Here is a 15,663-nt window from a genome sequence, read left to right on the forward strand (position 1 = left end):
TTGTCCTTTTTTTCTTTCACGCAAATGTTGTGTGTATTTCTCTTGTTCATTCACACAACATACAAGCATAGAATTTTCATGATATTAAAGTAGACATGTTTATCTCTAAACTATAGAGTAAGTAGTATCTCTTAGCCGACTTGTGTTACAAAAGTTTGGATTCCCTAGGGCTCAGCGTAGAAGAAAATGTGCTCTTCTAAAAGGTTTCGCCATTCACTGCCAATTGTTCTGTGTAAGGTGTATTTATTCACAAAGACTTAGCAAGCAATTAGTTCCTGTAATCAAGCTCAAACACAAATACACAAGCTAGTTAGGGTTGTAATCAAGTTGAGTTGAGTATTTGAGCTTGATTTGACCAAAAAAATTCAAAAGATTCAAGCCTGTAACAATGTTCAAATTTTAGCTTGGTCAAAAATTCCAAAAGCTTGAGCTCTGCCTAGCTCAAATTGATTTATTTGTCAAGTTGAGCTCAAGCTTAAGCACAACCTAGATTTTTTCAGTAAGTACACAAAACACATAAAGAAAGAGAGGGGTTTACCCTCTTTAACTCAAGGTAAGATCTAAGGATACAATTTAGTTAAGAGTAAATTTTATTAAAATTTAGGTCATTATCTATTTGGAATACAATTCAATTAAGTGTATGTATAAAACATAGAAAGTAGAGAGTATAACTATATAAGTTAGTATCTCTTAACCGGACCTAATATGATTCTCACAATTTTTTTAGAGACGCATTTTGTCACACACTTTGATACAACTTGTACACCTTAGATTACATCACATACCCATAAAGACTACCATTGTTGTGAAATTTAATTTCATCATTGCTAAACATGTGTATTAGTTGTGGTAAAGTGTGTGCAAGGGAGTGTCCCTAGATTTTTTGTGATTTGTGCTTCAACTTTATTTTTTGTCTTATTTAATTTTTTTGAGGTCTCTTTATTTGTCTTAATTTTGCTGACTAAAAATAAAAAATGTTGGGCCCATAAAAGACAGTCTTGACTCTTGTGGCTAAGCTCACCCCAACACGGCCCATGCTAATCTTATCGGCATATTACGCAATTAGCAGCTTTCACACACAACTCTTTTCTTCTTCTTCTTCTCCTTCTTTTTTTTTTTTCTAGACGTTTTCATGATATTTATTTTAATAATGATTGCTTTGATATTGCTAGAATTAAAATTTTTAAAATAATTTTTTTGGAAATATGTGAAAATAGTCCCAATTAATGTATTAAATTATATAAAAATGTTGGATTTTTTTCCTGATTCATAAATATTAAATAATAATACATTTGTATTTGGCTCTAAAATGAGTTGAATTGGCCTAAACTAAACTCTATGTCACCATGAATTTGATTTGTTTGAAACAGAATTGAGATATATAATACAAATGACACCATTTATAATTTACAAATTTTTTTAAAAAATTATTTTATATTTGAAATACTCTATATATATGAAAAATCTTCATAGCAATGTAACCATATTTTGCATGAATGCCATTTAGCATGCCAATATCATAGTTAATATTCCATGATTTCGGTATGATTATAATGCTATTAATATAAAGAAATTAATTAAATCAAGGCTAAAGTTGGTAAAAAAAATAAATATCAAATTAATGGCTTTACAAAGAAGTGTTCAAGAAGTACCACTATTGAGATACTGTAAGAAACTAATAATTTTTCATAAAATGCCACACTTTAAATTGTCACCTTAGGCCACAAAATATGTAGAGCCAACCCTGCGATATGCGTGACAAAAGTTTGGATTTACCAAGATTTAGTGTAGAATAAATTGTTCCCTTTTAGGCTTTCACCATTTGTTGCTAGTTAGTTATTGTAAAAATAAGTTCTAAGGTACATTCAGAAATGTCAGGTTCACGCAAGTCTAATAAGCAAGTTTCAACAATTATACTCAAATAGAAATACTCAAGGTGGTTTGGGTTGTAATCGGGTTGATCTGAGTTGAGTAGTGAATGTTCAAGCTCAATTTGATATAAAAATGTAATGTTCAAATTCAATCTAAGCTTGGGTTAAGTTTATAAACAATGTTTGAACTTAAATTTCTCAAAATTCAAAAAGTTTGAGTTTGGCATTCATTTATCAAATTAAGATTGAGTTTAATATCAAAATTAAGCTCAAGCATAATATAACTTGAACTTAAACACAACTTAAAATTTTCCAAGAACACACTAGGCAAACACACACATAGAGAGGTAATACTTACCTTTGTGAGGTGAGTATATAGGTACAATTCATTTAAGTGTGATCTAGTTAATTTTAAAATTATTTTTTTATATACTAATACATTGAATGCAAATAAATTAATTTATAACAAAATTGAAATTAATAATTTAAATATATAGGTATATATAAACTTATAAAGTTCTAATTTGGTATAGCTTAGTTTTATTAGTTTTGTTTTTTCTAAAACTTTAGAAATACACATATACTAAGAAAAATTGATTTTATAAGAGATTGTACATAAATATATAAATTTTAAAAAAAGAAGAAGAAGCAAACAAACCAAACAACCACATAGTTTGTCAATATCGAACAATATTGCACTTTATGGCTAATAGTCTATCAATAAAATTAAAGAAATTAATATCAAATCGCCTGATATGTTTCTACAAAAAAGTGTGCTAGCATATGTTGAAGCAATTCTCTCCTCGTCCTCAATCACATGCAAAGTAGATTATACTAGTTGTTTGTAATTATTACATGTATTTATTATTTTTTTCTCCATTACTTATAATCTATTATCACATAGGATAGTTATATGAAAGTGTGTAATATTAACATTATTATACCTCAAAATTAAAGATTGAGCACCAAGGAGTATATGGTAGTATTACTTACCCAAGCCCCAATATAATTTGTGCCTGAGCTTTATTTTTTGTCTTATTTATAAATCGTTGCTGATTTTTTTTTTTTTTTTGGTTTGCTAAACAACCAAGGTACAACTACACAGATTATTTTTAAAAAAAAGTACAACTACACAAACTAGCTGCCCTAAGCAGAAGCAAAAACAAAATTTCTTTAATTGTCTTGAATTAAAAAAAAAATGTTGGGCCCATAAAAGACAGTCTTGTGGCTGAGGCTGAGCTCACCGCAACACGGCCCATTCTAACCTTATCGGCATATTACGCAATTAGCAGCTTTCACACACACAACACTCTCTGTTTTCTCAAATGAAGCATATTCAATAGATACTTTTTTGGCTTTTTCTTTTGCTGAAGATACTTTTTTGGCTTTTGAGCACACGTTTCAAGGTCCCTTTTATGAGAACGTGGCAGTTCGACAGTGGTCCATGTCACACTCCTGCCATTCATGGTTGCGAATAAGTCGTAACAAAACACCAAAACCAGGATAAGGAACCATGAATGCCTCACCTTCTCATTTATTTTAACCCTTTTTTTCCACCTCATTCTTACTTATAATGTCATTATCTTTTTATATTTTATTATCCTTAAATAAATACTAAATATATAAAATAATGGTAGGTTCTTAATTTGTGGGCCCCACTCTCTCAATTGGCGAGGTTTTCAATATATCACCAATCACCCACCTTCACGAAAATTATTTTATATTCCGAGATTTTCATAATGCCAAATAAGTTTTTTTTTCCTTTTTTCCCCACATTTTTCTTGTTCTCTAAGATTTTTTTAAAAGAAAAGATTGAAAGATTTGAACAAGAAAAATTGTGACACTCTTGATTATTTGTGGGACAGGATAATTCATGCGTTGTGCAAGAATGTATGTATTTTTATATTTATTCCTTATTAGATAAATTTGAATTACATAAATACTTACGAAGAATTTTAATTATAGCTTAACTAGTTTTTTTTTTTTTTTGGGTTAGATATGATCACACTTTATTTAGGTTGGCAACACTAATTGTTTTTTTTAGTAAGAAGAATATTGGCCATTTAATGATAATGTATAGGACTTTCAATTTTGGTAGTTAGCACTATTTTTTTATATATAAAGAATGGTTGTACTTTTATTTGTTTTTTTTAGTTCCTACTATAATTGCAACACAAACATTTTCAATAATAAAAATTATTGTCAAAATTAGGATTCACAGCAAAATAAAAGATAATTTTCTTATAAATTCTTTGATTTTGTACATTGAAAAAAGAATTGATCTAACTCATAATCAATTATAGATGATTCTTGTGATTTAAAATAACATTGAGTTTCATTTTGATACATCACAAATGATTAAGTGAACATGTATTAAGAAACAATCAATTTATATATACTTTTACTTATATTTTGTTAATATTGAATAGATGCTAATGATAAGAGTCTTATAACTCAATTAACACATTCTTCTTATGCTATTTCCAACAAAGATATTCATGATCCAAATCTTCCTCTACTAACTATTGAATTATAACAAAAAAAAGGTTAATTTTGATTTTCATATATTTATCTAGTTTTGATTTTTAGTACATTCTTATTCTTAAATGATAACAAAAAATTCATGCTATGGTTCCCTAAGAGTAAATCCTCCCCCCTGGTTCCTATTCATTCGGTTTCCTTTATTGAATCTTATATATTGTTATGAGTTGGTTAACGGATTGTTTAGAGCATTTATTAATGGAACATTTTTTTTAAAAAAAATTGATACTATTTTTATAAAAAAAAATGTAAAAATTCGTAAAAAAAATCAATTATTTTTAAATTTTTCTATAAAAAATTTCTAAAAATATTCTTTAAACTAATACTTTTAGCGCATCCATTAAATTTTTCCTATTTTTATTTCTTACCATTTAAAAATTAGTGGAGGAAGTTTTTGACTTTGATAAAAACTATTTTTTTTAATTGATTAATATAAAAAGCATCAAGTATCATAAAATACCATATAAAACAAATTTTATAAAACCTCATGTTTTTTCCTAGAACTAATGAATTGTATGTTGTCATCAAACCTTACAAAGTATTACTAGTACTAGGTTATTGTATGACCAATATCTTGTAAAAAGAAAGGATAATAACTAAAAATAGTAAACGCATAAAAAAAAACTCGTGACGTAGCGAGACGATAGATTGCAGTATTCTCGGGCAGCATATTTAGTTGTCTGTGCCCAAAAAAAACGATAAGGTTTTTGAAGATTAGAATGAATTGAATTGAAGTACATATATATAAATATAAATTTATTTATTTCCCAAAAATAAATAAAAAATTGAAAAATCCTGAACCTGGTTTTGATTATAAATTCCCAAAGACAAGATTTGGGGTTTGCCTTTGCCACACGAATTTGACTCTCATATATAGAAGAGGCAGCTAAGCCAACCCAACACAAACCCAAACCCAAGTCTCACTCAATATTGTTACTTTATCTCTTCCTCAATTGCATAACATGGATCCCTACAAGGTACTCTATCTTGGGTTTGATTTCAATTTCAATTTTGTAATTTCTGTATGATTCTTTGGAGGTTTGATTTTGGGTTTCACTTTTTTTTTGGATTAATAATATTAGAGAAGTGTATCTAAATAAATAAAATGAAAGACCCAGAAACAATTGTGGGGATGAATTGGATTTAATTTTGGTTTGTGGGGTTATTTTCTATGTGATATGATATTTAAGCAATAGGAACGTTAAAGTTGTTGTGTTTATATGATGCAGTACCGTCCCTCAAGTGCTTACAATTCACCCTTCTGGACTACAAACTCTGGTGCTCCTGTTTGGAACAACAACTCCTCGTTGACCGTTGGATCCAGAGGTATAAATTTTGTCTCACTATTTTTTTTCTGTTGTTGTTGTTTTGAATTATGAGCTAGTAAATGTTTTAATTTTTAAATCATATATATGTGTTTTAAAGTTGGGAAATTTTTCTTATGATTGAGTGGGATGTGTATTTGTGATGGATTTTTATGTTGGATTGAATTTGTTGAATCCTTTTTCATCTGGGGTTTCAAATATGTATAGAATTTTTTGATGAAGTTCTATTTTTTGATAGAATAGAATAGAAAGAATGAACAAAAAGAATATGACCTTGACTGTTGAGTGGGATGTGTATTTGTGATGGATTTTTATGTTAGGTTGAAATTTTTGAATCCTTTTTCATTTGGGGTTTCAAATATGACTAGAATTTTTTGATAAAGTTCTATTTTTTTGATAGAATAGAATAGGATGAATGACCAAAAAGAATATAACCTTGACCGTTGAGGACTAAGGCTTGGATGATGTTGTTGTGAAATAGAATGATTATTCAAACCATTTTAGTTTCTTTGTGGCACCTTACCATCACTATTGTTGTTGTTGTTATTGTGCTTGTTGTTACTCTTGCTATGATTATTCCTAGTTTAATATCGTCACTTTTATTAATACTAGGTGTTGGATTTTTCATGATGGATGTGCTCAACTTTTGTGCGATGAGATGCTAATTTAGTGTTCAAATCCAAAACTTTTTAAAGGACTATCTGATTGAGATTGGACCAATTATGAGATTGAGAACGGCTTCTGTTTTGAAATTTTCGACCTTTCTTAACTGGGATTTTTTGTTTTTATTGTTGTTGACAGTTATCTATCTCTTAACTATTCACTTTATAATTTGTCACATCTGCTTATTTTTTCAACTTTTTGAAATGGTTTTATCTAGAAAAAAAGTGAAGTTTTAAAAAGTGGTACCTTGAAAAAGTGCGGTTTGAAAATGCATTATCAAACCGGCACAATTTTAGGTATTTCATTCTTGTATGTTTTGTTAGTTTTCATGAAAAGAGAATGGTTCAGCAAAGTGCACCGAACAGTATTAGGTTCAAATTTAGGGATTTGCACAGATGCTGTAAGACACAAGGGATGAGTTATGTAATGATAGAAAAGCCTTATTTCTGTATAAGTTAACAGGACAATTTCCCTGGATAGAGCATAATGGAAGTATACACTCTAAGTCATTGGCCCAAATGGTTAAAGATTTTATTATTATTATTTTTGGGTTGTTTCTTGTTGGGAATTCATTTCTGTGTACTTTTGTTCTAAAAAGGCATAATGGATTGAATAGCTTATAATATTGCTAAACTATATTTCAATAAGGGAAGGATATATTTAGCTACATCATATTGGAAAATGTTGAATTTTGTTGGTCTCCTTCAGGTGTATTTTTCTTTTCCCCATAAACAAATAGGGTTGAGAAGCTGCATTTAAGATTTGAACTCTGTTTCTGGTTTACAGGTCCAATTCTCCTTGAAGACTATCATCTGGTGGAGAAACTTGCGCAATTTGATAGGGAGCGGATCCCAGAACGTGTTGTCCATGCTAGGGGAGCCAGTGCAAAGGGGTTCTTTGAGGTCACCCATGATATATCTAACCTTACATGCGCTGATTTCCTGCGAGCCCCTGGAGTTCAGACACCTGTCATTGTCCGTTTCTCCACTGTTATTCACGAGCGTGGTAGCCCTGAAACCCTGAGGGATCCTCGAGGATTTGCAGTGAAGTTTTACACCAGAGAGGTCAGGGTTCATTTAATAGTGGATGTTATTAATACTCTGACTGTATTGGATGACATTATGTGTGTTGACCCTATTGATGATAGTGGTAGCCTTTCTTTTTTGTGTATGTTGTATCATGTAGATTTGATGAATATTTTTTTAGCAGTGTATGTAGCAGCTCCTCAAGGGGGCTCTGGCAACAATACGAATTGCCACTGAATTATAGTACTTGCAAAATTATCCATATTTTTTATACATCTTTCTTTTTTGTTTTTGGGGGAAAAAATAAGGGGGGGGGGGGGAGGAATGGTTTCTACAGCATGTAAAGATTTTTTTGAGAAAATAATGTTCCAAGATTTATCCAAGTGTAAAATGATCCTGGAATTAGTTGTTGCTTTTTTAAATAAAATTATAAATTTATATGCATACGACTGAATTTATTTCACTTTACCTTCTAATACTGTTTATAAGCATTCAAGTTCCCTGTTTTGTTCATATCTTGACCTTTGCTGCTTGTGCACTCAGGGTAATTTTGATCTAGTTGGGAACAATTTCCCTGTCTTTTTTGTCCGTGATGGTATGAAATTTCCTGACATGGTCCATGCTCTCAAACCCAACCCTAAGTCTCACATTCAGGAGAATTGGAGGATTTTAGACTTCTTCTCCCACCATCCAGAAAGTCTGCACATGTTCACCTTCCTATTTGATGATTTGGGTGTTCCACAAGATTACAGGCACATGGAAGGTGCAGGTGTTAACACCTACACATTGATCAACAAGGCTGGGAAGGCGCACTATGTCAAATTTCACTGGAAACCCACTTGTGGGATCAAGTGCTTGTTGGATGAAGAGGCTATTAAGGTTGGAGGAGCTAATCACAGCCATGCCACACAGGATCTCTACGACTCAATTGCAGCTGGAAACTATCCTGAATGGAAACTTTACATTCAGACAATTGATCCAGATCATGAGGACAGATTTGACTTTGACCCGCTTGATGTAACCAAAATCTGGCCTGAGGACATTTTGCCCCTGCAGCCAGTTGGGCGCTTGGTCTTGAATAAGAACATTGATAACTTCTTTGCAGAAAACGAACAACTTGCATTTTGCCCAGCCATTGTGGTTCCTGGGGTCTACTACTCAGATGATAAGCTGCTTCAGACTCGTATCTTTTCCTATGCTGATACTCAGAGGCACCGTCTCGGACCAAACTATCTGCAACTCCCAGTTAATGCTCCCAAGTCTGCTCATCACAACAATCACCATGAGGGTTTCATGAATTTCATGCACAGGGATGAGGAGGTACTTAAGCTAGCTACTGCATCTTTTAGTGAGTCAGACTTGTATGCCACCTTGGTGCCTTAGGCCCACAAATGGTGTAAGATGCTAAGGTGGTATTGCAATTTATGCTTGTTTCATTCATGCAGATTTACTCTGAAAAGTTATTATGATCACAATTTTTAGGTCAATTACTTCCCTTCGAGGTTTGATCCTGTTCGTCATGCTGAGCAGTTTCCAGTTCCTCCCACTGTCTACACTGGGAAGCGTGAGAAGGTCAGTTTCCACTTATTGCATCTTTGTTTGTCACAATATAATTTAGACTAGGGGTGGTTGTTGAATGCGTTCACCCATGTTACTCACAATTGTATAAGCCTTACACATTTGTTGGTTTGGCAAAGCTGTTACCTTGCTGAGATCATCTTCAAGCAGTATAGCATGTGCTTGATCTTCTTGATTGCATAATAAGAAACGTGAAAAAGAAAATAAAGCTGCCTTTCTTTCTCCTTCTCCTTGTCCTCAACTAATAGGAATGTTGAAAACTTGAAATTATCTTCTTTCCTGGATTTATGGCATAAGTAAATAGTTCAAGTTCGACAAACAAACATGAAAATATGGTCAAAAAATGAATTGGAGTTCACACTGAATTTGTTCGTTAATGCAGTGCATCATTGAGAAGGAGAATAACTTTAAGCAACCAGGAGAGAGATACAGATCCTGGGCACCAGACAGGTACCTGTGTTCCTTCATTTTTTTTTTTTATAATACTTGGATACCATGTATTTATGTCCATTTAATATATATTTTTCTTTTGCATCTCGTGATCTTTTTCCAGGCAAGAGCGATTTATCTGCCGATGGGTTGATGCATTAGCTGAGCCACGTGTCACTCATGAGATCCGCAGCATCTGGATCTCATACTGGTCTCAGGTTAGTCTCTCTCTATTGCTTCAAAATTTATAGATGTGATTATTGAAATGTCAAAATTTGAATGGTAATGTTGGATTAATTTTGATATTGCACTGATTTGATATTCACTGCTGGCATTGTCTACAGGCTGACAAATCTCTGGGTCAGAAGATAGCATCTCGTCTTAATGTGAGGCCAACAATGTGAAGGGTGTTGCAAGCAATGTTTTTAATTGGAGAGATAGAGTAAGAAAGAATACATGTGAGAGGATTCTGGTCATTTGGAAGGATAAATCAGTGTTAATCCTGCAATTTGTGTAATATTATCATATACTAAAACTTGAATGTTCGACTATTTAACCTGATATTCAATCTAATAAATGCCGGTTGTATGTGCATATTTTAGCTATGATTACTTGGAGTTGAATTGTCCTTTCATTTCCTTGTATACTGTGCGGTTGGGCTAAAGTAATATCCTGATGCATTCACATTGAGTCTTGCAAATGGTATATGTAGGATTTTAGCATCAAAACCATCAAAGTGTGCATTATCCGGTAATTGCAATTTTTTTTTACAATTGTGCTACAGTAGCATCTTTTATAAGATGCTACTGTGGCACAATGGGATTCTTAAAAATCATTTTTGAATTGTCTCTCCTACTTTTTGTTAATAATTCCAACAAAATTTCTCTTTCCTCCTTTTTGGGTTATATATTTTATTGCGCCGATCTATTATTTTAATGTGTTGTATAGAAAAATAAAAGTTGGGATGTTGGGTGTATTATAAAATAGTATGGTATAATTGATAAAGTAGGTTTTGAGATAGTAAAATAGAATTTTTTAAAGAAACCGGATGCAAATGCATGTGGTCATAGTAAATTGTTTTGTGAGAACAAGCAAGATTCAGGTTAGTCCATCCCTTAACAAACCGACCTTTCAATCTCGAAGGACTTTAAGCCCTCTATTTATCTGCCAAAGCTGTATCTCACAATTCATTTTAAAAGGTTTGTCTGGTTTGTTCCATGGTTTGGTTGTCAATGGGGCTTTCATTTTTGAGGTAATTAAGGTTGGAAATATTTTTAAGTTCATTATATTTATTGTTTGCCCACCAGATGATCTTGTTAACTAGGGAGTGTCTAGTCTTGAAGCAAGAATTATGATGGATTGCATTGTCTGCCTAGGGATCAAGCTCAAAATGAGAATGCCATTATTGAGGAGTTGTCTAATAGGGAAAAAAATGTATCTTATGAGTTAAGATACAGTTTGGTGAGACCTCTCTCTCACAATATATATGATTTATACAGTGAAGACTGCATATAATGTACTTTGTTCTCAGCAAGTTAATACACAACAGGGTTAATCCCTAAATTATAGAGAAGGTGAGCAATTTTGAAGGAAACTGTGGGGGTGTGCGGGTTAATAACAAGCTGAAAATCCTTAAGTGATAAGCATGTTGAGATAATTTGGACAAACGGAAAATACTTTAATACTTGACTTGTGAATATTGTGGAGCTAAGGCTGAAACGGTCGCCCATGCTCTTTTGATTTGCTCATATACTATAGAAGTTTGGCAAGCTAGTCTAAATAGAATTGTTGCTTTAGTTGTCCATAATGTTGTTTTTGAATGCAGTTGATAACTTTTTGAATGGTCTACAACAACCTGGAATTGGAATTTTTTTTATACAAATTGCATGGATGCTTTTGGTAGTATTTGGTGTACAGGAAATGAGATCAGAGTTGGAAAGACATTCGGAATGCAGTTGTTTATGCATCAGAGTACATGGAAATTAGTCATTCATCCTATATCCGAGATTTTGTTCTATTGATTTTTGCAAAGCTTGCAATAGGCATTCATGTTTTTGTCCTCATTGTGCTGAGCATCTAATTGCTTCATTTTTTTTTTCCTGATAGTAGAAGTTGTTTGGGCTTGTATCAAAAAGAAGTTATTTGGGCTTTAGATTGTTTGATATTTTTTTTTTGGGTTGGTTAATAATATTTTAACTGAATTGGGCTTGTGCATTGCTAAAACCCTAAGGGCATTTCCAATCAGGAAAATTTTCAACCAAATCTTAACTAAAAAAGTCGCTTTTTCTATTTTAGCTAATTATTTTTTCAAATAAGACTAACAAACTCTTTATTCTTTTCTCTATTCTATTAAATATTCATTAATACCATCACTCCTCCTTGGTGTGATGATCACTCTATAAGTATAAATGCTTGTGGGGTGTGAGGGCAAGGGTCAGGGTTCAAGTCTCCAGGAGGGAGCTTCACACACATATACACTTAGATTAGGCTAGAGTAGAAATTCTATCTTGTATTAAAAAAAATTATTCATTAATTAATTATTCATTTTTTTAAAGGAAGATGAGAAGAGAGGGGAGATGGATGAACATTTTATTTGGGCAAAAATATATGGCTCATCTATAGTAGCTCTCTTGGTGTGGCTGCCACTAAGTTCCCGCGTGATATGCAGTGCAACTTACTACTAGTTTTCTTTAATATTTTAATAAAATTTAGCTTAACTGGTTAGCACCTCAATTTTCAATAAAGATATTTAGGATTCAAATCTCTCCACCCTCAATTATCAATGTATAAAAAAAAAAAAATTTTAAAAATTTCTTTGTAAAAAATCGTAAACTTTAGATATTTTATAGACAAAATAAAAAGACACTAAAAATAGTATAGGGATTTGATCATACTATATGTATGTGTTTACAAATTGAAAATTGCATGATATAGTGGCTCATATAAATAGGTATGTTTCATGCCTAGTAAAAAAAAAAAAAAAAATACAAATATCCTTCAATTCTTTTTTTTACATTCTTGATTTTGTGTTACTAAATTTATTTATTTTTCCTTTCTGTTAGACATTGTTTCAATTGTTGCAAAAACAACTAAATTTGATTAAGAATACCATATTTCAAATCAATTGTTCTCTGCATAAAATAAAATAAAAAATCAATTGTTTCTCATATAAATTTTAAAAAAATGATATTAAAATTTTATTATGCTTAAAATAATCAATATAAAAAATAAACATATTTATTCTATTTGTTATCTTTCTAATTACATAGAATAAATACTACAATTTTAGTTCCACACACATTACATGTCATTGAAAGGAGTTAGGAAATTTAAAGGGTTAAGATTAATTTTAGTGAATTCATAGAATTTTTAATGGTTTTTGTGTCAATTGTTGTCAAAACAAATAAACATGAGGAAGAATGTCATATTCTAAATATATTATTATTCCAACTAAAAATTATTTCTTATATAGAGTTTATAAAAATAGTCATATGAATTCATTTAATATAAATAATTAGTGCACAACTGTAGATAATTAATATATTCATTTACTCTATTGGCTAATTCAATGAACTAATACTTTGATATAAATGCAAATTTTGTTGAAGTGGAAGACTAAATGAAGAGAACTTCAAGGAATTCGCCACATGGTACAACCTTATTAAAAAAAATTGTATAACATTATAAGACTAACATATTATAATATTTACCGTTAAATGTAGATTTCATTTTTTAAACTGATTAAATGATTATGAAATATTTAAGTAATAATTTAAAGAATAAAATATTTTTATATTCTAATATTACATAAATTTAAGCAACCTCTCAAATACTTTCTCAACCACTCTATTCTCACAACCAAATATGGAGACCTTAATCACAAACACTTAATTCATTATCTCAATGAAATTAAAGAAATCATTTTTTTAGTATCAACATAAAGAGAATGTGATTAAATAAAGAGAAATTGGCTAAAAACACATCAATTTATCAAAATTTAATTGTTTTTAGTTAGACTTCCGTATCCTTTAAAAAAAGCGGAAAATCATCAACAATTTTTATTTTTATCACTATAGTTCATACTGCACAAAATAGTAGTTAAAGAAACCTACAAATTATGAGTCCTAACACACACACACACACACACACACACACACACACACAAACTCTAACATCATAAATAATCAATTAGAATGTTTCTTTTTCTTTTTCTTTAGTTCTAAAACAAAATACATTTATAACTTTCTCAAATCAAAATCCTAAACACCCAAAGACTCAAAGCGAATCACAACCTTCACAAAATCCATAACGTTTGACTTCAATATCAAAACCATAAACTACTATTACTGAATAAAAAACTCAAGCCCCTTTACTTGGTCGTAGCCTACTCATATGGGTTATGATCAAATAGTACCACAATGTTGGAGTTATGTAGGTGTCGTTGAAAGGTCGAAGGTAAATGACATCGTTTTTTGTTTGAGTGTATTTGAGATGTGATGACATGAAGGGCTGTGGGCATGCGTACATAAAGGAGTAGAACTGAAAATGGTGAATGGAAATGCAAAGAGTTTTGTGTGTGTGAGAGAGAGGAAAAATCTTAAATATTGAACCAAATGAAACAAATAATAGTCTTAAGACGTTGAATAAAAAATGTAACAAAAAGTAGTCTTGAAATATTGAACAGGTCCAAAAGAATAAAGAGTCTCTATTTTAAAATTTGTTCTTATCTCTAATGTGGCTTAAGAATATATCAATTCTTATAATAAAATGAGCCATATAGCAGAACCTTATATTCTCTCGCAAAAGAACTTTGTTTATATATATATATATATATATATAAATTGATAATGGATGATTGATTAGGAAAACTAATGTTTGATAGTAATTTGTTGGAGTCTATTTTGTGGAATAGTAATCCAAAATTTGGATAGCCTCTTTATTTATTTTTTCTCTGTCTCATTAATATAATGTTTTTATTCTTTTTCTGAATGATTTTTTTCTCTACCAAAATCTTTTTATTTTTATTTATTAAATCCTATATTCTCCACCTTACTTAAATGAGAGAGAGAGAGAGAGAGAGAGAGAGAGAGATCTCCAAGGTCATGCGGCCTAGATCAATTGAGCATCTCCATTTTTTTAAAATCAATTTTGGGTCTTAATTAGCAATGGATTATGTGGTTTCCATAGATCAATTGTGTATGTGTCATTGGATATAGTGGATTCTAGATTGAATTATGGTTTTCCACAATTTTGGGATCGATTTTCTAGGTTGTTGTTTGGAAAAAATGGATAAATGAGTTCAGAGATATGCAATGACTTTCTGGGTGTGAACAGTCACTATAACAAAATAAAAAATTTAGAAACTGTTAAAGCAATTGTTAGATCAATGATTTTAAGTGACGTCTTAAACAATAAAGTGGGAAGGGTAGATAGAAAAGCCTGTTGTAGATGCTAAGAACCTCAGCAGCCATGTTAGCCAAAAGTAAATAAATAAACAAATAAAATTTGACTGTTGATTCAGCAAAAGAAGCTTGTGTTGTGGTGTACTATTATTATTAATGGGTCTCATTAGTGTTTGAAAAGAGTAGTAGGTTTCTAACTTTCTATATAAAGTGGTCTAGCTTCATATATAGTATGGCAAATCCTTTTATTTTTTATTCTATTTAGTTCTAGTTAAAGTGGTTTTCACGAGTGGTAAGGACTAAGGAGTGGCGTCACACAGAGCTCAAATAATTGAGGAGCTTTCAGGTAGTGTTATTTAAAGTGAACTAGGAATTCTTTTAAAAACCATTTATTCGCAGAATAGTCTTCTTATATGCCAATTCCAATCTTAATTTATTCAGCAAAAGAGAACAAAGTATTCCAATCTTAATTCGAGGACCACACATTTGTACATTTTGTTGTTATAATTGTCTTATGTGATTAACTGAGTAATGAAAAAAAATTTTGGGTTTGTATGATAGTAACAAATAAGCAATCACAATTTGTCACAAAAAACAGTTATGACAAAGGTAGTGTAAAAGTGCGTGATCCTAAAATTATTTATTTTTAGAATCTCAAACAATTCTAGCTCGGAACACTTCACGTAATTAAATGTGAGTGATGAAGAAAAAATGACAAATTTATGTGAAAATAACAAACACTTGATTACAATTTGTGTCACATAAATTAATTAGTTGTAACAAAAAAGAGCATGAAAGTGGGGGTCTTAGAATTATCCTTGGAATCTCA

The 15,663-nt window shown here is 31.0% G+C and overlaps 1 protein-coding gene across 1 annotated transcript; it reads left to right on the forward strand.

Moving 5' to 3' along the window:
* The first annotated feature begins 5,121 nt into the window (after nt 1-5,121).
* LOC142616931 (catalase isozyme 1) lies at nt 5,122-10,037 on the forward strand. Its single transcript, XM_075789672.1, has 8 exons — nt 5,122-5,389; nt 5,642-5,738; nt 7,187-7,464; nt 7,969-8,745; nt 8,908-8,997; nt 9,386-9,453; nt 9,557-9,650; nt 9,777-10,037. The coding sequence occupies exons 1-8, from the start codon at nt 5,375-5,377 to the stop codon at nt 9,834-9,836; spliced, it is 1,479 nt and encodes a 492-aa protein (XP_075645787.1). The 5' UTR covers nt 5,122-5,374; the 3' UTR covers nt 9,837-10,037.
* Nucleotides 10,038-15,663: the final 5,626 nt, after the last annotated feature.

This window comes from Castanea sativa, chromosome 1, assembly GCF_040712315.1.
Source record: "Castanea sativa cultivar Marrone di Chiusa Pesio chromosome 1, ASM4071231v1".
NCBI classification, from domain to species: Eukaryota; Viridiplantae; Streptophyta; class Magnoliopsida; order Fagales; family Fagaceae; genus Castanea; species Castanea sativa.